At 32.7% G+C, this 24,282-nt stretch overlaps 5 protein-coding genes across 8 annotated transcripts; 2 read left to right on the forward strand and 3 right to left on the reverse strand.

The window, feature by feature from the left end:
- Positions 1-867: 867 nt before the first annotated feature.
- On the reverse strand, positions 868-6,225 carry Mocs2B (Molybdenum cofactor synthesis 2B). Its single transcript, XM_088239449.1, has 7 exons — positions 5,902-6,225; positions 5,215-5,642; positions 4,963-5,078; positions 3,758-3,864; positions 3,127-3,411; positions 2,000-2,235; positions 868-1,100 (listed from the first exon to the last, which is right to left on the reverse strand). The coding sequence occupies exons 2-7, from the start codon at positions 5,341-5,343 to the stop codon at positions 975-977; spliced, it is 999 nt and encodes a 332-aa protein (XP_088095575.1). The 5' UTR covers positions 5,344-5,642; positions 5,902-6,225; the 3' UTR covers positions 868-974.
- Mocs2A (Molybdenum cofactor synthesis 2A) lies at positions 5,379-5,639 on the reverse strand. The gene has a single exon (XM_088239450.1). It carries the CDS (start codon positions 5,637-5,639, stop codon positions 5,379-5,381), a length of 261 nt encoding a protein of 86 aa, XP_088095576.1.
- Positions 6,226-7,804: 1,579 nt separating the features above from the next.
- Positions 7,805-21,807, forward strand: Smug (Single-strand-selective monofunctional uracil-DNA glycosylase). Of its 4 annotated transcripts, none has more exons than XM_088239452.1 (6): positions 7,828-8,435; positions 13,311-13,430; positions 13,956-14,099; positions 15,869-16,024; positions 17,961-18,051; positions 20,437-21,807. In XM_088239452.1, exons 1-5 carry the CDS (start codon positions 8,121-8,123, stop codon positions 18,048-18,050), a joined length of 825 nt encoding a protein of 274 aa, XP_088095578.1. In that variant the 5' UTR covers positions 7,828-8,120; the 3' UTR covers position 18,051; positions 20,437-21,807. The 4 variants fall into 4 exon arrangements, with proteins under 4 accessions (XP_088095580.1, XP_088095578.1, XP_088095579.1 ...); XM_088239453.1 differs by lacking the exon at positions 20,437-21,807 and adding an exon at positions 18,468-18,485; XM_088239454.1 differs by lacking the exon at positions 17,961-18,051 and having other exon boundaries at positions 7,805-7,875.
- Positions 20,586-21,807, forward strand: LOC148272881 (tRNA-specific adenosine-34 deaminase catalytic subunit ADAT2). Its single transcript, XM_088239456.1, has one exon. The coding sequence runs from the start codon at positions 20,586-20,588 to the stop codon at positions 21,081-21,083; it is 498 nt and encodes a 165-aa protein (XP_088095582.1). The 3' UTR covers positions 21,084-21,807.
- Positions 21,796-23,365, reverse strand: Hexim (Hexamethylene bisacetamide inducible). The gene has a single exon (XM_088239455.1). The coding sequence runs from the start codon at positions 23,177-23,179 to the stop codon at positions 22,061-22,063; it is 1,119 nt and encodes a 372-aa protein (XP_088095581.1). The 5' UTR covers positions 23,180-23,365; the 3' UTR covers positions 21,796-22,060.
- Positions 23,366-24,282: the final 917 nt, after the last annotated feature.

The following is a 24,282-nucleotide window of genomic DNA, read 5'->3' on the forward strand; positions in this document are numbered from 1 at the left end:
TTTTCTGGTACTGCATAATTTACCTATAAAACTGATTTCTATCTACCTTAAATCAAGCAGTAATTTAAAAAAAAATAATTTCGAAATCAATTACATTTTTTTTCCATTACGCTACATCTCTGGGTAGTGTTTGTTCTCCTTTACAGGCATTTTTCATTGGTTTTGTCTCTGGCCACCCTTCCCCAGTTTTTACTCTCTCCTACCTTACTCCAGTTCATTTCTACACAATCGATCAATTATTAATTCCTTGGTCTGTCTCTTGACCATTTTTTTTAGGGTACCCTCTTGGTTAGAACTTTAGGTACCCTATCAGCAGGCGTTATTTTTATGTGGTTGCGATTATGAACAAGCAATCTAAAAATAAAGTTCATATTTTTTGTTGGATATATTTTCTTTATTTTAAACTTTTTTTGCACAGCTGTTTAAGATACTTTTTCAAAAAATTTAAGCATTTTTAAACCAATTCAGGCGTGTGGCAATTTTTTACATAAAAATACTAAAATTCGTATTTATTTTTAGACTACAAAATATTATAGTTGATTATGTATATCCAAATAACCATTGAGATCACTCAATGATGTTAATATATTATTATTGTATCCATGAACAGATGTCAGTCCAGGGACAGTGGAATATTGCAGTGAAAAATATCTTTCGTTTAAACATTTTGTCATCCTCGCCAGGAATCAAACATTCGGACCTCATGCATGGTACCCAAACTAAATTCTAATTCTTTAAGGTACTCGTGACCTAGTGACACTTCATAATTTAATCATTTGGATGTAAAACAGAATTAATTTAGAATACTAGTGCAATCATCATTGATTATATATTATTTATATGTATGGTAGAATTCAAATAAAAGAATTTTATAAAATGGGTAGTATAATTCAATCAAGAATCACATTTATTTACATAAAGAAGTAACCTTATTTTGTAATATTGGATTTAACTTAAATATAATAAGATGATCTTTATGCTTGTTCCAAAGCTTGAAGTTTTTTTTGAATCTCCTCTGAGCTGAATTTAAACACTTTGGTTGGATTAAGCTCAGCAGGCAAGGTGTTTTCAGAGCTATTATCTTCTTGAGAATTTCTTGCCTGAAAATTTTAATAAAACTCATACAAATTTAATAGAAACTACAATCATAAAGTAAACACAGTGATAAGCATGTTTAGAAATTATAATGAACTTTTTTTACATTTTAATACAACTGTAATTCAAGTAAATGAAAAAAATCCTTTACACATCACCATGTTATAATTATCACATACTACAGGTAACCACTTACCGACTTTTCTATGTCAACCGGTTTAAAAATATACCTGTCTCTTTCTACTCATGTTAGTGTAACTAGTGTCCTGATGAAGAGATGGGTACATCTCGAAACCAGTAGACATAGAAAAGTTGATTATTTAAATATTTTTAATACTTTAATATTGCCACCCCTGTGGTGTACTTCGATTCTCAGTGAGAACAAAAAATAAATGTGATGATTCTCAAATCTGAATGTTGTGTTAGGCTTCCTGGCCTGTTGTGGACGAATTTTTATATATTTTTATAATACTTATTAACATTTAATATATAATTCCACACCAAGCACAAGAACTTGCCTTTTTTGGTGCGGTATTTCGTTTAGTTTATGAATATACCTTTAAATTAAATAATATAATTTATTTGTGTTCAAAGCATTAACTCTGTGGTCAACCATTTTAATTTAAATAAATAATATATTTTTTGTAAAATTATACTTCTTAAATAACACAATAAATAAATTTGCACCACAACAAGCCAAGAGGCTTATTATAGTGGTGAATTACAATAAAAAAACACTTTAGTTTACACAAAATCATATTAGAATATTATGATCTCAAGGGGAATCCAACTCAAAAGCCTTGTGCTTGAGGCAAGCATTATAGCCATTAAATAAATGGTTAAATTTTTAATTAAACAAGCATTTGCAATATTATTCAAATTCATTTCAATTTAAAATCATTACCCAAAACATAACATATTCGGGAGAAATAGATTCCAGTTCTAATATTCTGTCTTCGATTTTCTTCAAACGGCTGTAAATATCACAGGGAATTGGTTTTGCCACATTTATGTGTGTTTCAGCATTCAATAACCTTTCTTCGATCGCATTTTTGGAGTTTTTAGAATCCACATTACTCCTAACGATTTCCTTCTTTTCTACTTTTGTTTGAGGTCCCCATTCATTGTGTACTCGCATAACTAAAACCGAAATGAGAAAAAATATGCAAAATTATGATAGCACGAACACTAAACTAAAAAGGTCTTTTGGATACTAAATGTACACTAATACAAGCATGTAGCAGTCTAACGACATTTGTGTTCACATTTTAACTTGTTACGCACCCTCTATGTCAGATTAAAAGTTGACATAACATACACTTGGTAATATGCCTGAACATTGCCTAATGGATGCTGGTGGATTCAGTCAAATTTAGAAGTCTTTATTGCTATTAGTTAATAAAACAATCAGTACTTATTGTTAGTTGCTTTGAATAGTGTTTCAGTCACTCCGACTAGGTAGTACATAGTCATAATACCTATTGTTATGATGATAAAGGCTATTGAATCAAAATTGCATTTTACAATTCATTTAATATTATTACTGTAGTTAATAATATTTTATCATATTTATTGTAATAATGAATAAAAAAATTAAAGATGTTATAAATTTTCAACACCCTTATTCTGTGCGTAGATATAAAAACACGATTAAATATAAAGTAAGGTATTATTTGAGCTTATAAAATAAACTACCATTGTTACCAAGTAGCACATTTTCGAATTTAACAGTAGGTAAGTACATACATTAGCATTGGTTGACAGGTAAAATCACATATCGTAGGTAAAACTCATTAAGTACATATATATTTCACTAAATTCTATATTTTTCAACCTTGCAAAACTGTAACGAGAGAAATTATACAATCATAAACAGCTGTTTCAGATTTATTAATGGACTTAGTGATTTTTTAAATTAAGAGATTACTAAAATATATAGAACTTAGTGACATAACGATACAGAATACTCTCTATAACTTTGGTAAAACTACTGAATATACCAATAAATTGTACCGTCATAAATTTTCTCACCATTTAAATGACTTTTGGAATCTTTCCGTTTTACAAGGACAGCATTTACTCTAGCACATGTATCTGGTGCCTCACTTGACTCTGAAATCTCTCCTTTGTGTATAATAAAGTCTTGAATATTACACAAGTTTATTTGGTCTCTTTTCTTATCTATGAAGTTATTAATTCTCCGCTGAATTTCCTCATTAGAAGCATTAACTTGAATGATATTTGGATCAATCGAGATCTGTGAAGTGTTTGGTTCATCGGTCATTTTGCATTTTTCGAAAATAAACTTGTCACCTTCTGAAATAATGTTCAAATAGGTAAATAAAAGGCACGGAAACAAGATATAAAATTTATTTTGTATAACTTTAAAGACTTTAAAACTTAACTAGTAGACTTATAAAAAATAAAAAAATATTATCAATCATCAACATTATAATAATATAAAACTAACAAGGTCAACAACTACTTCAAATACATTGATAGTACTTGAATAAATTGATTGTAACAAAATGAATTTATGCACAGTCAGGATTATTTTTCATTTTATGGTTTTTAGACCAAGGACATTCGACATTTTCTTTCCATTGACTTTCAACGGGGTCTCGGTTGGCATACACTTCTTTTTTCCATATTGGCACCGTACCTTTGAGATGTTCAATACAGAATTGGACGGCAGCCATAGAATCAACTCTATGTGGACTACTGACGGCTATTACAACACTCGCTTCCAGCACCGGAACTGTGCCTAACCTAAAAAAAAAAGATCATTTTCAATTAACAAATCTTTTACATAAAAAATCTGTGTGTCAGTACAAAATAATAAACAACAACATTCAATATTAAAGTGTTTACAATTTAACGCATACAAACACAAAGTACTAACAATTATTTTTATTAGACCATAACTCTATTATGTCATAGGACGATTATTAAGTGGTATACTATATTTAAAATAATGAAATAACACAACGAGCATGAATTGTGTGTTTCACTATTCAAGTAATTTCATGATATTACATTGAATTAATAAGCATGAACAAAAACTTATGTTCATGGTTCAACAAATAATTGAATGAGTTTTTTCAAACACAAAAAAAAACACAATGGCTCACACAGTAACGGTAAGTACCTAGCAATCATTTATGCGAACTCGCCTGGTTGGCTGCTAATACATGTATACCGTATTAGTCCCAATATAATGCAATGTTTGTACTTAAAATATTTTTCTAAAAAAAAACATTCGCATTATATTTGGGGATTAAGGTTAATGAAGCAACTATTGAAAAGGGTTTTAAGAAATGTTGCGCTTCCAAAAATCTGATATGATGGAGTGGGGATAACATTTTACGCGTCGAGTAATAATCATTCAAGCGACATTGATGATAATTTGTAAAAAAAACATATGTTTAAAATAACAATTGGGGTATTAAAAGCAAACTTATAAATTTCCACTGAAGGAGTTACTGAGGTATTTGCGAAAAACTTTGAAAAAAGAATTGTGAGATTTCTAATTATGCTTCACCAACTCAATTGAGAATGCTATGTTTGCGATGTCAAGTAGTATAATTAAAATCTGTTTTTGCAAGATTTAGAGACGGTTGTGAATTATGTTATTATTTAGGTAGGTAAGTTTTTATGTATAGTTTATTTTGGCATCAACAACTCATTTTCCATTTTTGGCAGAGATTTCTACGTTTGCTTTTAATACACTCAATTTCCCTAATTATTTTTTGTTTTATATCGGAATTTTTCCTTTCATTTCTGCTTCAAATATATAAGTCGTGTTATACTCGGGCTAATACGGTAATACGCGGCCATATAAAATTTTAAAAATAACGTTGCTGTTACCTGTGATAAATGGCAATTTTATGAACTTCCGACCATTTGTTTCGGATGTCATTACAGATGTTCTTCATAACCTTGAGGGCCATTGTGTCATAAGCTTCATACTCTAGCTGAACAACCTTCCAGAAATTAAAAAAAATATTAATACATGCATATTTTACAAAATAAAAAAACTATGTTTTTTTTGTTGAAAATTTCATTATAAAAATAAATACAGTATAAAGATTTTTTTATAAATATAATTAAAATATTTACCTCTTTTCCGTCAAAATTGTTTCTAGTTGTTCCGACAAACATAGACACAGCGCCGCAAGTCTCCGAAGACACAAGCTTCAAGACATGGTCAATGGAAAGGACATCGTGAGTGAGATGCAAAAAATCCATGTTTATGATAAATTTATTATTGTTAGCTAAGTTTGTTAACCTCCGCTCAGTGGTGGAATAACAGCAAGTTCATCATTGCTGTCAAAAGTTATGGGGTTCTCATTATTCTCGCACAATTCGGTATTCTTGGCAATTATTATGTTGTTTTTGATACTCGACAACCCAAAAATCGACGTTATTAATTCAAGAAGATCGGAATATGTTGTACTCTTCGGCAAGGTTATAGATGATTCCTTCGATCCAACAATTTCTCGGGATTGAGCGAAAAATAATATTTTTACAGCAACAGTCGACATATCCTAGAATAAATTATACTTTATTTTAATCTACAGCGCCTAAAGAAATATAAAAGAGTTTACAAATGAATAAATCTGCTTTAAAAACTATCATGATCTTCAGCATTCCCTTATCCACACCCAATGGTGCACGGGATATTGTGTTGGTGCTCCAAACTCTTCTTATTTAGATAAAATAAATTAAGTTAAGGTAAGATGATCAGTCTAATGCTTCAGATAATAGTCTATCTATAATAATAGTTAATCTTAAACCAAATCTTACTCTAACGATGCTGTGATTAACCCTTGTTCAAATAAAACATATTTTTAAAACGCTTGGAGCAGCTTACATCTAAGAAGATTGATTATATTCGATTTTCACTTCAATTATTACATGACAGGTTTACACGCACGTCTGGTCTTCATTGCGGTGCCGACCGATTCAATGGAGATACAATTATAAGTTAATATGATATAATATTATTCGAATTTTGTATCAGTCATTATCAATATGCAATAAGTTAGATAAGATTCAATGTTCAAAATGTCACAAGTCACAAGACACAAGTCACAAACGTCAATTCCGCCTTCCGTCAAACCAAAGATCAAATAAGATCAACGTCTAATTACGTAAATTTAAACTTTGTAAAATAGTGTTGCCGTTGATGATCGGTATTTTGCAATATCGCCATGACATTGAAATAATGAAGACGTCACAATTATTTTTATTTTGAACTCTAGGTGAATATATTTATACTTATTGTTGTATAATAGCTGTTAAAATCCCCAATAAAATGAAATACATGAAATTACTTGTATCAAAGCAGAATGAACTTGTTTTATGATTAAATACAAAATATCTAAAAAAAATACGTGTTTACTGAAAAGTGCTTCACATTGTTGATGTTTTTTTTTTTTGATAAAAAATAAAACACTTTTTGAGGTATGGTAGTATTCATTATTCAAGGCATATGTGTTTATCAGGTATAAAATTATTATCAAAAATCAAATGACAGGGTAGACATTTTAAAGGAATTGTGAACTGATTAAGTACCTTATTACTGTTCGTAAATTCTGGTAAAAGGTATTGTATGGAGTATAGATGGATGGGTAAAAAACGTAAAAAGAACACCTAGCAAAATTTAAGCAGGGTTTCTTTGAAAGGCAACTGTTCTTAAATGGTGTAGGCTGACAGTTTTTAAAAAAACGGTGAAGTTTTCAGTTTTTTTTTAATGTCTCAAAGGTTACAACTGGTTATGACGCTGTTTTAGTTTAATTTGCTACTCCGTTGTTGAAACGCCTTCAGTTTTTGGTGTTCTTTTACAAAGATAACGACTTTGTGCTGTTTAAAATTTCGTTTTGCGCCTAGTGATTTAGTTCTTTTTAAACGGTTTGATTTATTTTCGTGAGACTGTTTAAGGTGTTTGAGGGTAACTGTTTTATTTAAAACAGAAAATACTTTTTTTTTTGACCACCCATAATATTATATAGGGAAACCCGAGGTGAAACGGGGTAGCTAAGCTTTGATTGCGATTTGTGGGAGTTTAACAAATTACATCATTATTTGTCATTTTTTACGTTTATTTACTTATTTATCTACAAAAAAAACAAGTGTTTAACTTACCAAAATAATAATAATAATAAAAATAAGAAAAAAATTCCGATTCTGCCTCCCCCCCCTGGGGCAAAAAATATAATTATATCGTATTGTATAAAAGGGACGAGTACTCTTTTGTGTCCCACCCATTGTGCCCCGACAGTAGCGTTCTTTAAAATAAGGGAGTTATGGCTGGTATAAATGTTGTCCTTGAGTTATCACTAGACTTTTGGTCAGTCAAAAGTAGAGTTGAAATTAACATATAGTGTAATTTTTTAAATAAACATGGTCTATACCTTGGTGTAACAGAGCAAATATTAGAAATTTCGAGCTTTTCAACATTCGATGAATTTCAAACTAAGCGCACTCTAATACTGACAGCAACCATATCATATAGCGCAGCGCAGTGAACTGACTATTCAGCGCGAAGTTCATCCATCTCTGTTGTACTTAGCGAATTCCTGCCCCTTTCCCGTTCCGCCCCGGTACCCCGTTCTACCCCGAGTTCCCCTACCTACTTTTAAGTGAGTAGAAAACAAATTCGTAGGATGACGTTTAAATGCAGCCCATCTAACATTGAACACATGACATGAATCAAAATTAATATTATCTATGGTTTCTGGCGTTTTGTTTGCGATCATATTGGTTACTTGTGTTGTGGTTAGTAATTTCAAGTTTTAAGTAATATGATTTGATTTTGTGTGGTGAAAAAACTAAGTAGGATTCAATCGTAAAACTGATTTCGGCTATTTCTGACGTGGAAAAATATATTTAAGATAATATTATGCTCGAATAGTCTTTGTTCGGTTTGTTTACATAAATAATCATCGATGTAGTTTTGTAAGTATAGCTCATAAATAATAATAAATTAATAAACATAATTAATAACTTTAACTTAAATACAAATGAGTGTTAATAAGCGCTTTAAATTTGATTCTGCGGAGATTCTAAACCCCGAATCAAATGAAAATGACATTGTTGTATCAAACTATTTTCTTCCGGATAGTGAAAAAGTTGTTTTACCGTTTTTAACTAATATTAATAATCTAAGTGCAAGGCTGAATCTTTTAAAGTTTTCAAAACCTGTGGAATGCGTGTACAACCCCACTGAATACGCATTCGATGTTTTCCAAAATTATGTTCGTACTTACTGTAATAGTCCAAAGGCACTCATGTTTCTCGGGATGAACCCTGGACCGTGGGGAATGTCCCAGACTGGTGTAAGTTCAATACATTTTCAAATATACTATTATTTACTATTGCATGTCTTCTTCTTAGTTTTTTTATGGCCTTTTCACCTCTCAACTTGGGTGTTCTAGCCAGTGTCGAGTTTTTTTACATTTGTTAATAATATATACAGATTAGTAAGTTAGTATTTAATATTTTGAAAACATATTTATGGGAGCTTACACTAAAATTGAATCTTAACACCATTTATAACTAGATATTTACATAGAATTTTAAATACATGTTTATTGGGTGGGGACAGGAGAGTAAGAATATGAATAGGGAATGAGATATTAATATCAGAGAGGTCTGATAGGAAATCAGGATCATTTATGGGGCATCCAAAAAAAACATGGTTTAAATTTTCCTCATCAAGCTGACATTCACAAATGGCAGAGTCCTGGACATGGATTCTGAACAGGTGAGAACCATTGCAGCAGTGCCCAATGCATATGAATAATGTCTCAAATTTGTTCAGAATCACTTTGGAAAACCAAGGATTTTCTGTTACATTTGGCTTCAGTTGGAAAAAAAGGCTACCCTTGGTTTGGGAGGAGGCTACCCTATATTGTTGCCATTTGCAAAATTGCTTGTCCTTCGTCATAACAAGGAGATCACTCAGAGGTAGTAAATTACTTTAGGTAGGATCCCGGAGTGGACTATTGCATCTCAATATTGGAACTTAATAATGACTAAGCCATTTAGAAAAACTTAGTTTTTATTATGAGAAATAAAGGTATGACTAAATGTGAGATCACTGTGAATAGAGTTATACTAAAATAAATAGATGAATTTGTGTATCTTGGAAGTATGTTTATTAGGGATGGAATAACTGAGAAAGATATTGAAAGGAGAGTGAGTGCCAGGAACATAGTGAACGGTGCACTTAAATCCACCTTGGCAAATAAATGTTTGTCGCTAGAGGTAAAATAAGCAGTTCAAAATGGAGTAGTACGCTGAATGCTGTGGAAATACGATCTCTCAGGCGAATGTGTAGTAAAACTATGTACGATAGAGGCACAAATGTTGAGATCCGTACATTATGTAAGGCTGATATAAGCATTATTGACAAAATCAAGAAAGGAGCTCTGCGCTGGTTTGGACTTGTAGAGCGAATGGACAGCGAAAGAACGGATAAGAATATTTACAATGCGAATGTTGATGGATGCAGAAATAAAGGAAGACCGAGAAAGACATGGCATGACCAAATCCAACAAATACTTAAAGATGAACATGTCAAAAGTAGGAATAATCGGCGCACGTACATGAGAAAATGTATGAATGTAGAGGAAGCGAGATCTGTATGCAAAGATAGAGTGATGTGGCGTTCTATCCTCTCTGCCTACCCTTACGGGGAAACGGCGTGATGGTTTGTTTGTTTGTTTGTTTTTGTTTTATGTATAAGATCATTACGTTTGTTTTTATACATAATAAAGAAAATTACAATTCAGAGTCGATTTGAGTTTCCAGGAATGAGTTGTATGCAAAGTATGCAAAGATAGAGTGATGTGGCGTTCTATCCTCTTTGCCTACCCTTATGGGGAAATAGTGTGATGGTTTTTTGTTTGTAGTTTTTATTATATACATCAAATCCATCTAGTGGCAAGTATTTTCAATAAAACCAATAAAGTAATCATACAAAAACAATTTGTAGAAATAAAAGACAGCGATAAAGAAAATTTCGTGAGAAAGTTAGGTAGTTTTTTTTTAAAAGAAAAATTATTTGTTAATAGACTATTAAACCAAAGCAATTTTATTTTCAAACATTTTTATTTGTCGTATTACTTTGCCTGTGACATTGTGAGTTGTCGTTGATGAGTTGAACTGACATTTGAAATTGGAACCCCGTATCTATCAAACTACACTAAACCGGAAACTAGAAATCTATCCCAACACATAACAACGCTATAATGAAGAAGTTCAGTGCTATGAGAAATTGGATATAAAAATGTTTGTCTTACACACTAAAAATTAGAACATTTAAAAATTACGTCACAAGTTCTTGTAAATCATTCAATAATATAGTGTTGTGATAGATTTCCGGTTTCCAGGAAGCCAACTCACCAACCAGGACAACTCATTGAAGAGAATTAGTGACATCAGGCGCAGAGGGATTAAAAGATTACAAAATAACGTACATTTTTGAATAATTATTATCGCCTACTTGAAAATGGCTTCAAAATTAAAATATTTGGGTATTAGGCCTTAAGAACCTGAGAACCAATAACTATTTAATTTCTTGTTATTTTTATATTAGATGTCACCATAAGTTGTGTCCATTTTTCCAAATTTAAAAATGAGCACCAAAGGTAAAGGTTATACGCCATTCGAAAGAAAATTTTCTGTTCTACAAGATGTTTGCTTTTGCGTTACATAATTTATTTTATTTGATTACAAGCCTTCAAAATGAAATGTCAAGTAGGCAAAAGTGAGCATTTTCAACACCTCCTTCCTTTCGTGTTCAATCCAAGGAATAAAGCTGCCAAAGCTGCTTGCGATATTTGCGCAGTGTATGGTGAAGATGCTATGAATTATTGACCAATTTGTTGTAAAATAATTAAGGAAAATACATCATTGACTAGTGGATGCTATAGTAATTATATGTATTTTACTTTGTTTTGCATATATATATATTTTTTACTATGTTTTTACTACGTATTTCACTATGTTTTTTTACTATGCATTTTACTATGTTTTTTTACTATACTTTCACTATGTCCTTTATTTATTTTTTCTATTTGCTGATTTTTGTTTTTATATTTTGATTGTCTTAGAACGGGGTAAATAACCCTAGTTAGACAGTCAAATCAATTTATGTAATTTTATGTATATGATAATAAATTAATAAATAAAATAAATAAATTAGACACTCTAAACCTAATTGTCAAAAATAAGTAAACGCAAGAATTTATCTCCACCATAAAATGTACAATTGTTTGTGTTTTTAAAAAAAATGCATTGTGTTTATTTATTTTTGACCATTAGATTTAGAATGTCCGATTTTTCTAGCATGTCCAATTACGAAAGCACCCACTCTAATTTATTATTAATTTTTTTTGTTGTGTCCTCTTGTTCTCCTAATTTGTAAAAAAACAGACACAACTTAAATTAACACCCAATCCATTTCGGTTGCATGTTATAATATTTTATTGGTCTTTTTTCTCCAGTATACCAAGGTTTAGAATCAAGGAATTCAAGGATTAGAATCCAGTGTTTCCCACAGTGGGGCATAACGCCTCAGAGGTGGGGCACCTAGCTTCAAAGATGAGACACGTTGGCATTCCACATATAAAGGGGAATACTCATCGGTCATGCAAAAAAATGCATGAGATGTACAAAATTGAAATATACGCCAAATTGTACTCGTGAAGTGACTGATAATGCTAAATTTGTCGTTTTCGACCATCTGCAAACTTTATTAAGTGATTTCAAAGAACGATTTGCTGATTTAAAGGAAAAAAAAATCCATCTCGGTTGACACAACCAATGCTGGTAGATATTTCAAATGAACAACTGTATGAAGAGGAATTTTCAGAAATGCAAAATAATGATTCGATTACAAATTTATTGAATATAATAGGAATAATGGCATGGATTTGCTTGCGAAACATCAAATTTATTTGTAGCAAGAGTAACTGAATTTAATCATGAATTAGGCGTCGAGATATGTGTGTGTTTGTACTTAATTTCAATTGTCACTTGTGTTTTATTATTGTTTTCATTTTAATTTTATTCTACTTGATTACATTTTCAATTTGTGTTTTGTAATAATTTCACTTATAATAAATGTATTAGAGTAGGTTTTATTTCATTTCATTGGGGGTTCATATGTTTACAAACATATTACAATATGATTTGAAAATTTACCTGCTGTTTAGTTAAAAAAGATGCCGGTGGGGCATCTGACTTTTGAAAAGACTGTGGTGGGGCATGGCATAAAGAAGGCTGGGAAACACTGTTCTAATCCCACTTAATCGTGACAATTTTCAGTTTAGAATTATTTACTACTTCTTAAAAATAGCCTGAAAATTTTTAATTTTTATGTCATAAGAACCTAAGCAATCAATTTTTCTGAATAAAAAAAAGTTTTCTATTTTGTACCTACTGACCTTTTTGCTGTATTTTCTCCCCTTTTTTAAACCCTTTTTCATTTAATGTTATCAATAATTATTTAAATAACTATGATGAAACTATTGAGAAAGTGAGTCTGTAAATGCCTAAACTTTCATATTCTCAACTGCTTTTACTCTGTAGTGAATCTGTTTTCGTGTAAAAGAATAATTGTATTGAATTTCGACTCACCAAAGTTTTGTTACACGGTATTAAATAAAAAGATTTCAACTTACTTATTTAACTGGAGTTTTATTTTCAACTTAATTGACTAAAACTAAATACTGGTTTAACTTAACCGTGATAATTAAAATTGGTTTACATTAAATGTCACAAGTAATTAACAACATTGTTTCGAAGACAAGCAAAATCAATGATGTTTTATGGAGAGAGTTTGATACCCGTATGCAGAGACAAAACTTAAGGTGAGGAAAGTACATTCTATTGTTTTCACCTTCGGGTTATTCTCCGCATTTGAGATTAGAATGTACTTTCCTCACCTTAAGTTTTGTCTCTGCATACGGGTATGAATTTAGTTTTTCAGTCATTGGTTTCTGTGTTGGTAGGCTTGGCACCTAGAGTTGCAAGTGCCCATATATGTAGCTCTTATTATTTTTTTAAATATTAACAATATTTTTTTTGTATGTGTAAAAGCCCCTTGGGTGTTAGTAAATAAGTATTTAAAAACATGCTTGTGGATGTGACAATTTGAAAACATATGATATCTAAGTATTGAAGTTTTGATTGTTTTTAATCAGGTTCCCTTTGGCGAAATAAATGCAGTGAAAAATTGGCTAAAATTAAGTGGATCAGTACGCAAACCACACAACGAAATCGAGTCTAGACCTGTCCTTGGATTTGAATGTCAACGTTCTGAGGTATGTTTAGAAAATTATAGGTGCTTTCAAACTAACCTTTACATACCATAGATACGGCATAAATACAAAATCTGATTGAAGTTCTGTGTAGGTATTTAAATATATAAAAGACAATAAATTTATTAAATTCAATAGTTCAAATTATACAAAAAAATTCTAAATCAGTACACCCAGGAGTGCATCCATTAAAATTTCCTAAATATTTTATTTAATCTATGGGCACACTTTCTCGCCGCATTTTTACCACTGACAACACCGCGGCACCGGGCACATGCAGATTCTAGCTAGCTCCGATCGTGCCGACGACGGGCAGTTTCGGTGTGTCTTGCGCTGTGTTATTAGGAAATTTGAATTTTAATGGATAATTTTTCGCACATTTTATCTTTCTAATCGATTTCCGCTGTATCAAATAAAACTACGTAAGTTGAGGAAATGAAGTATTTTTAAATGTTTAATTGTATATATTTTAAAAAAATAATTGAATTATGAACTATCTAAGTGCATACTGTTTAAATATTTGAACAGATTAGCGGCAAGAGGTTTTGGGATCTAATCCGGGAGTTGTGTGGGATTCCTGAAAACTTTTTCCGAACTAGTTTCGTTCATAACTACTGCCCTCTGCAACTTATGACAGGAAGTGGAAAAAACATAACACCTGCAGAATTAAAGGTATTTGATTTATTCACCTTTTATTTAATACTGCTTACTTTGATGTATCCATTTCATATATTCAATTTAGGTTAAAGTCACAATAAACAAATCAATTACTTAAATCAATGGTTTTTTAACCTTTTTGAATATGCGACCCCTTAACGACTAAAAATATATGACGACCCCCTAGGACCTTAATTTTATTAAACTGCTCGTATGATGTCATGTCAACCAGAAATGCAAACAATGGCTTGTGACAGATTTTAAAAAATAATAATGGAACATAAAACATTACTTTTGATGTCAAAAAAATATGGTAAGCTTCAGCTACCATATTTGCAAATAATCGGTTATTAGGATAATTCACCCCTGCCATTCGCCATATCCTACCCATGTGAACTAACGTAGGTTATTTGCATCTTAAAAATAGAACCATGAATCAACTTATTATTAAGAATAAAAAGGCACATCTTTTTCACTTAAATTATTGTATTTTTGAGGGTAGTGTAGGACCTAAAGTCCTTTATTTTTACTTTTATCTTGCTTGCAGCCGCAACCTCCCAAGCAAAACTTTGCAATTCCCCCGGGGATCGCGACCCACAAGTTGAAAAACACTAATTTAAATAATAAAGACAGGCGCAGTTGGTAAGACAGCTAATAATGAAACTAGCGTTGCGGGTTGAATTCCCGCCAGTTGCAAGAAAAAAATCCAAGAAAGATTTTTCTCAATTGGTCCGGGTGTTGTGGTATATTTTCCATAACTTCCTTCTATATCCTATTTCCCACCTGCTGACAAGCCTCTTAAAAAGAGGCTTAGCGGGTTATTCCTTTTAAAAAAAACCTCTAGTAAAAAATAATGTCCCTCAATCCAATTGCTTCTTTCTGAGAATCCTTAGTCTGGTGTGTCCAGAAAGTAATGTCAGTGAGTCAGTTACAAAGAAGTTGTTGAACTTTTCACTACGACACGTCAAAATTCTTCAAAATAGGCTCCTCCTGCATTGATGCATCGGCTCCAGCAATTTTTCCAGGCATCGAATGCCCCACGGTAGGCCTACTCCGGAATGCTTCTTAAGGCCGCGGTACAAGCTACATAAATCCCCTCGATAGTCTCAAAATGCTTTCTTTTCATGGATCCTTTCAGGCGTGGATACAAGAAGAAGTCGGGGGGAGCCAGTTCTGGACTGTAGAGGGGCTGGGGAATCATTAGAAGCCGTGTTTTGGCTAGGTAGTTGGTGACGAGGAAGGCGCTATGGGCCGGCGCGTTGAATCCTGTGTTTCAGTATTTTTAGCACTTCAACGTAAAATTTAGCTTTCACAATTGTACCAGGTGGTACAAACTCGTGATGGACCAGTCCTTTGATATTAATTGTTCGTGCTAGATTTTAAAACCAGTTGACTACATAAAATATCTGGAAATAAGTGTAATGAACATCGTCTTGATTTTTGATCTGTTAATTTTGGCCTTCTTGGAGTGAGGAGACGCCGACCTTTTGCCTGCAATGACCGTGGTCGCAGGAATTCAAAATTATAAATTTAAAAATATTATCTATGCTACTAATAGGTAGAAAAAAATTGTTTCTTTACTCTATAGAATTTCATTGAGCCTTATTACTTTAAAATTGTAAAAACAAACAAACATGATATTTCCCTATCACAAGATTGTATACTTAGTGTTGAATATATAAATTTGTTTTATTAACCTCTGTATTATATATTATTGATTATTCTATTTTACGTATTTTATAATTAAATGCAAAATGTATTTTATAATTACTTTTGATTTTCAGCCAAATGAACGAGAATCACTCTTTGAAATCTGTGATTCCTCTTTGATCGAAACAATAAATATTTATCAAGTCAAAATAATACTCTGTATCGGAAGGTTTGTGGAAACTCGGGTCAAAAAGTTATTGAAATCTCTGAGTTTGTCTCCTGATGTGAAGGTAATGTATATGTTATTCAAATTGTACGCATGGCTTATATTGAATAAATATATATTTTTTGTGCTTAACTAATCTAACCTTGTTAATTTCACAGTAAAACTGCGAGTATGTAATATTATAATACATAATATAACACACCTTCGGTTGTTTTTAAATTTTTTATTTTATTTATTTATTTATATATATGCCCAATAAGCATTTTTATGGACACATTTATACATAGAAAATTATTATAAAAAAATTAGAAAGACTCAATGGTTTATAGTAGACTTTGTGGGAGTGGAAGCGGGAGAGGGTGTTTATAATTGAATTTGATTCAGTGATCGTTTGAAAGAAGACAACTTGTTATCAAAGAAATCAAGACTGGTATGTTTGTTGGCAAACCTAAGAATTCTGGGCATAGGGGAATGAAAACCATAGTTGATTCTATGGTTATCGGTATGAAAGAGTAAGTTTTGTCTGAGGTTTCTAGTTGGGATATTTAATTTCACTGAGCTCAGTAGTTCAGGCGCATCAAAGAGTGAGTTGAGAATTTTAAATAGGACTATAAGGTCGGATTTATTTTGACGGTCTTGAAGAGAAGATATATTCAAGGTAGTTTCTAACTCATTTTACGTATATAGGTCTCTGGATAAGCCCAATCTCCAGCCTATCTTTCTCAAAAATCAATGTTGAACTGATTCTCTCGATGTTCACATCATAATATGGAGACCAGATAACAGAGGAATACTCTAGTTGCGGGCGAACTAGGGATCAGAAGAGAGTTTTAAAGATATTGATATTTTTTAAGTCAGCTGTGCTTCTGTTAATAAATCCAAGACGTTTTAAGGATTTATTGAAAACATGTTCAATATGAATTGTAAAAGAAAGTTTAGTGTCAAGTATAATACCTAAATCTCGTATACTAGACACAGATGATAATATTTCATCGTTCAGTGAGTAGTCGTATATGATTGGATTTTTCAGACGAAAAAATCTCATAACCTTGCACTTACTTAAGTTGAGATGTAGATTATTGGATAAGCACCAGGTGCTAAAAGACAATAAGTCAGATTGTAATAGTGAACAATCGGAAGAGCTGTTAATCTGTTTGAGAATTTTAGTGTCATCAGCAAACAGCCAAATTGATGAAGTAAGAAAAGCATTTTTTATATCATTGATGAACAGATTGAATAGCACAGGAGCAAGGTGAGCACCCTGTGGTACACCCGAAGATACATTAATGCTGTTTGAGATGGAATTATTTACCATTACAAACTGTTTCCTTTCACTGAGATATGACTTAAATAAAGATAACAATGGATTACGAATTCCAAACGAAGACAGTTTGGTCAACAGTATTTGGTGATCGACCTTGTCAAAAGCTTTAGAAAAATCGGTATAAATCACATCAAATTGTTTATTTTTCTCCAGACCCCTAAAAATAGTGTCGGTAAAAGACAAGAGATTGGTCGTGGTGGATTTACCAGACCGAAAACCATGTTGCTGATCAACCAAGATATTTTTGAAAATAGGAGTAATTTTATGCGTTAATATTGCTTCGAATAGTTTAGGTATGTGAGATAGAATTGAGATTGGTCTATAGTTAGTGACGTTCGATTTGTTTCCAGATTTATAGATAGATGTAATAAACAATGATTTCCAAGCTAATGGAAACTTACCAGATTGAAGTGATAGATTGAAAATGATAGGTAGGGGTAGGGAGATAACAAATCTACAATTCATATTTCGGGAATACAATCAGGACCAGTATTGGTTTTACCTTTGAGAGATTGGAGAGCAATAAATACATCTTTGGTCGATATATGGCAGCAACTTAGGTCAACTGTATTATGGTGGTCAAATGTTTTCACACAATTCAGTGGACAGTTAGAAGAGTATACGGATGAAAAGTGGGAGTCAAGAAGATTAACTATGTCTTTTTCATTGTTAACAGACTTATTTTCAAAGACCATACTGGAAGGAAGTCTATTTTCTTTCCGCTTCTGAGAAACAAATTGCCAGAATTTCTTGGAATTCATACTAAGGTTATTTATTTATTTATTTATTCACACTCTTTATCAAAATACAATTCCATGTTCACTTTGCCCAGCTAACAAGGGTACATACCCCGTTCCAAGCTAGGCAATTACATTTTAATATATTATAAAAGTGAACAAATTTATATAGAGCAGAGACAAACAAAATATAAACTTATTCGGATACACATTTTGATTCATATACATACAGACATACACATATATACACACACATATATGTATATATATACACATATATACACATGTACATACACACACACACATACATACACCCATGCGCATACACATACATACATTCATAAAAACATAGACAATTTATTTATGCGAAACTTCATGGTTGTCATCTATAAATATATATTTTTAAAATTATTCCTTATTTTTTATATTTTATTTTTAACATCCAGTAAGATTCTCCAATCCGTGGCATGCATCAACTTTTCTGACTCCCTACGACCAATGTCATGAAAGAGCGAAGTCAACACCTTCCGTAACTTGACAACACTCCCGTCTTTCCACGATTCTGGCAAAAGGTTATGGACCTTTTTGCCTACGTGATAGTGTTATCTCGATGCCAGAACAGTGTTGACCCCTTCACTTAGTATCAGATCCCTATTAGAGTATCTTGTATTATGGTTGTGGTTGACGCTTGGGTAAATGTCTCTATTTATGTGTGTAACCACTACCGTTCTCAATATATATACTGTTGAATAATATTCAGTACTCTGAATTCTTTAAGGAGCAAGTCACTTGGATAACGAAATGTTTTTTTTTAAATGGCTCGGATTAAAGATTTCTGTGCAATTGCTACAGGTTCAAGGGCGGTTTTTGTGCAAGCTCCCCAACCAATTAGACCGTAAGTCAACACAGAATTTGCCAGTGCATGGTATAGGTGTTTCAAGTCCGGGACTTTAAGTATATTTCTAAGTGGGATGAAAAAATTTATTAAATCCTTTGTTATTTGTTATGTTACTTTGTGAATAAACAATTTGAATTTGAACATGTCTGTGATTCAATTTTAGCCAGATAGCAGAAATGGGAAAAGGAGAGAAAGTATTGTTCAGCACCAGTTTGCTTAAACAATTTGTGAGCGTTTTTCTTCTCAAAGATTAAAGATTTTAATTTAGGACTAAACCATTGAGGGTATTTTGGGGGAAAGAATATACCTGTTGCAATAAAATGATTTAAAGCTTTGACTAAGTGGTCGTTGAAGATATTTACTGCTGAATCAACAGTTTTGTTACTAAGTACAGATACCCAGTCAATAAGGGCGAGAGAATTACTCATACCAGCGTAATCACCCTCAGTGAATTTGAAGTATTTAGTTTCATTAGGAACAAGGAGTAACGGTGGATGATAATTGTCAACTGGGATTAAAGGTTCAGTAGATCTCCGCGCCGTTCAGCGCCCTTGAGGTGATTTTCACAAAAATGGCGCTATATAAATTATCCAACTATATATATATATATATCTAGACACAGCTATATCGTGCAAACTACTGAAAACTAAATCTAAACAAACGTTATTATAATTTGTAACGTGATTGTGTTGAAACATATTCATGTATGCATAAAGGTTGACAATTGTAGCCGCTTGCGCTGATAAAGGGCCTATAGACATAACTCCATCGTCGTCATTAGCAAAAACAGTTTTGGGTAAATTATAATCTCCACAAATAATTACGGTGTCAAAATTTTCAGTCAAAATCTCTTCGAGCAGTGCATTATGGGATTTAAATGTTTCAATGGAAGACGATGGTGGAAAGTATACAACTCCAAATATATATATTTTTGTACCCATCTGCACACATAAATATAGCTGTTCGGATGAAATGTTGAATGTTTTTAGAATAAAGCAGTTGAAATTTTTTTTTTACACAAATCATGACTCCTCCTCTGGCATTATTGGCACGGTTGCATCGAAATATATTATAATTTACCAAATTAAGCTTAATTTTTGAAGTTTTGTGTTCAAACCGGGAACATTTTGATAATATACGCTAATTTTTGTAAATTCACATACCTCTTTTAAAAACTTCTTTCTTTTTTTATTTAGCCTAAAAAATCGATTTTAGACAATTCTCTTCTCTCAGCAGCTAGGCGGGCTGGGCAATCTAAGGAGCCAGTAAGGTGAGAGGCAGGCTTATGAAAATAAGTGCATGTTGCACAAATTGGGTCTATATTTATTTTATCGCAATTATCGTGATTGTGGCCCTTTAAAGCGCAATGAAAGCATGTAGGTGCTTCAGATTGGCATTTTAAAGCAGTATGTCCATAAATTATGCATAGACATACACAACATTATGGTATTCATGGTTAAACTAACTTACAGAAGTTTTGTAATGCTTTTAATACTAACCAAAATACTTTTTTTCAGGTCCTTATGATTCCACATCCGAGTCCAAGAAGTATCGGAAATAATAATTGGCACGAAAAAACTTTGGAATTGATCAAAGCGCTGAATCTTCTACCTTATTTCGAAGAGCATCTATCTGAATAACAAACTTCTGTTTTATTAATTAAAAAATGGACGAAGAAACTAATAAATTCATGAAAGCCGCATTTGAGCTTGCTGAAGAAGCTCTGTCTAGTCAAGAAGTACCAGTCGGATGTGTATTCGTTAATAATTCTGAAATAATCGCTAGGGGTAGAAATACTGTTAATGAAACGAGAAATCCAACTAGGCACGCAGAGATCAACTGCATCGACCAAGTAGTTCAATATTGTGAATTAAATAAGTTGCATTCTAAAGATGTGTTTAGTAATATAAGAGTATTTGTGACAGTGGAACCGTGCATTATGTGTGCGGAGGCCCTACACATTGTGGGTGTGCGAGATGTTATATTTGGTTGTGCTAACGATAGATTTGGAGGGACTACAGTGTTCTGTGTACAGAACCTCCATAAGGATTCCTATACACAAACTGGAGGGCTCATGGCGGAGGAAGCCATGGCTCTACTAAAACAGTTCTATAAGGGAACCAATCCCATGGCCCCAAAGCCTAAATTAAAGAAAAAAATATAAACTTTTACGAAATTTGCCTCCTACTGTTATTATTTGTGATGTTCAAGAAAAGGGCAATATGATTCAAGATGTATAATATTTGATATTGTAGCAATTAAAATTATTATGTTAACTGTAGTTAAGCAGAACATCATGATAAATAATCAATCTTGAACTCTTGGGATTTTAGAAAAATTGATGACCTATCATATGTTTATATATCTATTATTTGTACTGTAAATTCCACATAATATAATTATTTTATTTTAGCTACATCAAACAATCTTTCCATATTGTAGAGCTCATAATAAAGTAATGATAATATCTGGATTCATGTTTATTTAAACATGTATTTTATAGAATTAAGAATAGTTCTTAATTCTATGATGTATTTATATAGAAGAATTTGAATATTGGTTCTGTTCTTATTAGAGCCTTCTACCAACACATGAAAACAGCTGCCAAAAACAAGTTGCATTAATTATGGTCATTAGTAATAGTAAAGTTTTGAAAAAGTATTATTTTTTCTTACAAAAATTATTGTTTTTAAAATTGTTACTATTACTTTCGATTTTTAAGTATCACTTAGTTTAATTAGTTAAGGTTTTGACTAGAATTTTAGAATAAATTTTGTAATAAAACAGTACTTGCCTAATTTAACTCATTTTCAGTTTTTTTATTGTATATTTTAATTTATTTTATGTTGAAAATGCTGATTTTAATAAAAACACAATTAAGACTTCCAGTTTATTAATTTTTATAACATCCATCAAGAGAATATACATACTTTTATCCTTAAAAGTGTCCTTACATACTTAAATACATAATATAATTTTATAAAACTACTAAAACTGGTAAATAAAATATATGAATCGAGTAAAATCCCCCTTACACTATCAACACTTGGAAATCTACTTAACATAGTGAACCTAAAATGAATAAATTGAATTTTGTACAGATTCAGTGCCTTTGACAACTAACAGCGTGCTTAGTGTGAGTTATGCCAGGTTCTCTCCCCCTTCCCTTTCCGGATCGTGCACTCCGCTTCCATTCATTACAACTTCTTCATTCTCCGACAAAACCACATCACCGTCTATGTGTCCGTTGGAAGCAACTCTGTCGTGGTCTGAATCGGCCTCGTCCCTGTCGATGTGTCCATTGATGGCGAGGCCGCCTTCGTGTCCATTCACGAGACGCTCCGGAGAAGGGGAGCGGGAGAACCCGTTAACCATAGCTGCGCTGTCAGTCAGCGCAGGACCGTTACCGGGGCGGCTCGAGTACACTCGGAAGGAGCCCCGGCTGCTGCTGCTACTGGAGCTCGACGAAGAGTCGCTCTCCGAGTCCGCACTCGAACTGCCGTGAGGAGCGCACTTTTGGGACAAGCGTTCATTCTGTAATCTCAAGGATTCGTTGGAGGCCTGTAACTCTCGGATCAAATCCTCTTGCTCTTTAAGTTTCGCGTTCAGGTCGTCCACCACTCTGGACACTTTTGCTTCACCTTGCGCTTTATCATCTGTCTCTGTATTTGCATTCCGATTAATCAGACGTTTCGTAAGCGATTCTACTTTGGCTTCTAAAATTAAATTCTCACTCATTAATTCTTCCTTTGTCATGTTTGCCAATCTTTCGCTTTGAGCATCTTCGTAAACGCTAGAGAATTCTTTGGTCAAAAAATCTTCTTCATCTTCTGGCAACGAGTAAAAATAATTTTCTTCACTGTCAACGCTAAAACTAGAGTCCCTCGTTCTCGCTGACGGCGCTCTGGGTATTTGGAATACGCCTTCCGATTCCGGCATGTGAACTTCCATGAGAAATTGATTCGTGTTGTACGGCGCGTGCAACTTCGCTTGTGCGAGAACTAATTTCCTGTTTCTATTTATTTTAGAATTTTTCCCGATAGGATTTCTCCTTTGGTGCCAGGGCATTTTCACGTAAGGTTTATTAGCTTTCCGTTTGGATTTCCCGCGCCGCGTTTTCTTCTTCTTAGTACCGGTGTCGCCACCTGCCGACACCCCCTGGATTTGCTTATCCTGATGTACAATAGGAGGCACCTCTATCGCGTTTGTTTGTTGTTGACTGCCATCTTGGACAATAGTTTTCGTATCACATGCATCCATTTCTGAACTAATGTCGTCGATATATCAATACGAAATTATATTTAACACATAACACACAAAATTGTGCAAAGGTTTCAGCTCAAAAATGCTTAGCTTATAATCAAAAATCTTATTTTTCGCGAACACACCCAAGGAACACAATTCGCCATAAAAGCAACAATCGCCATTTAATTATCTATGACTATTTTTCTGCCTTTCTATGGGCCAGTTTTCAGTAAACTAAGTAAGAGGGTAAGTAATATGGCAACTAATAGAAATGTACGTAGTTGCCAGAATTCTGGTATTAGAGCTTCAGGAAACACTAGAAATCTTATGAAAATGGCAAGTTCTTTGCGATTGTATTAAAAACAATAATTACTGTAGCAGTAACAATAGTCAAAAATTTTATTTTCGCAATTTTGCTGATTTTGGAATAAATTGTTCTGAAACCGACAAATAATGTTGAATTACTAAATTGTTTTCCCTCAAGACATGAAATATATTTTTGGTTAATTTTAAAAGATAATCTAATAAGAATTATAATCTTGTTATTTTTGTTTAATCATTCCACCGAATTCCGGTCGAGATCCGTGCATTATGCAAGGCTGAAACGAGCTGGACAAGCATTACCGACAAAATCAAGAAAGAAGTTGGGCGTTGGTTTGTTTTTTTATGTAGCATGGACAGCGGAAAAACGACTAAAAATTAAAAATATTTACGGTGCTAATGTTGATGGACGTCGGCCTCGTGGTGTAGTGGTCAGCGTGTTTGATTTCTATGCAAGAGATCTCTGGTTCGATTCCCGACATAGTTGGCATGAAATATTTATTTAAAAATGTGTTTTTACGTAAGAATATTTTTTAATTCCTGGAGCGTAAGACTGATCATTTTACTTTCATACAACAAAAATGATGTGTTTACGATGCGGTCGGTGCACCAATGCCCTATGCACCATAAGTTGTGGAAAGGGGAATGATGATGATTATGTTGATGGATGAAGAAAATGAGGAAGACCGAGAAAAACATAGCATGGCCAAATTTGACAAATACTTGAAGATGGGACATGCGAAAATTAAAAATTATCTACGTGCGTGCATGATACGATGTATGAATGAAGATGAAGC

Source organism: Micrasema longulum, unplaced genomic scaffold (assembly GCF_059751315.1).
Source record: "Micrasema longulum isolate JH-2025_06_02 unplaced genomic scaffold, ASM5975131v1 h1tg002169l, whole genome shotgun sequence".
NCBI lineage: Eukaryota > Metazoa > Arthropoda > Insecta > Trichoptera > Brachycentridae > Micrasema > Micrasema longulum.

Excerpts from the sequence above, each read along its gene's own strand:
- Smug (XM_088239451.1), top strand. The coding sequence starts at position 8,121 with ATGAGTGTTAATAAGCGCTTTAAATTTGATTCTGCGGAGATTCTAAAC. Across the intron at positions 8,436-13,310 it reads GGGGAATGTCCCAGACTGGT|GTTCCCTTTGGCGAAATAAA; the intron begins GTAAGTTCAATA and ends GTTTTTAATCAG. Across the intron at positions 16,025-20,436 it reads GTTTGTCTCCTGATGTGAAG|GTCCTTATGATTCCACATCC; the intron begins GTAATGTATATG and ends ACTTTTTTTCAG.
- LOC148272881 (XM_088239456.1), top strand. The coding sequence starts at position 20,586 with ATGGACGAAGAAACTAATAAATTCATGAAAGCCGCATTTGAGCTTGCT.
- Hexim (XM_088239455.1), bottom strand. The coding sequence starts at position 23,179 with ATGGATGCATGTGATACGAAAACTATTGTCCAAGATGGCAGTCAACAA.
- Mocs2B (XM_088239449.1), bottom strand. The coding sequence starts at position 5,343 with ATGGATTTTTTGCATCTCACTCACGATGTCCTTTCCATTGACCATGTC. Across the intron at positions 2,236-3,126 it reads TTCCAAAAGTCATTTAAATG|TTATGCGAGTACACAATGAA; the intron begins GTGAGAAAATTT and ends TTTCGGTTTTAG. Across the intron at positions 1,101-1,999 it reads CCGAATATGTTATGTTTTGG|GCAAGAAATTCTCAAGAAGA; the intron begins GTAATGATTTTA and ends TAAAATTTTCAG.
- Mocs2A (XM_088239450.1), bottom strand. The coding sequence starts at position 5,639 with ATGTCGACTGTTGCTGTAAAAATATTATTTTTCGCTCAATCCCGAGAA.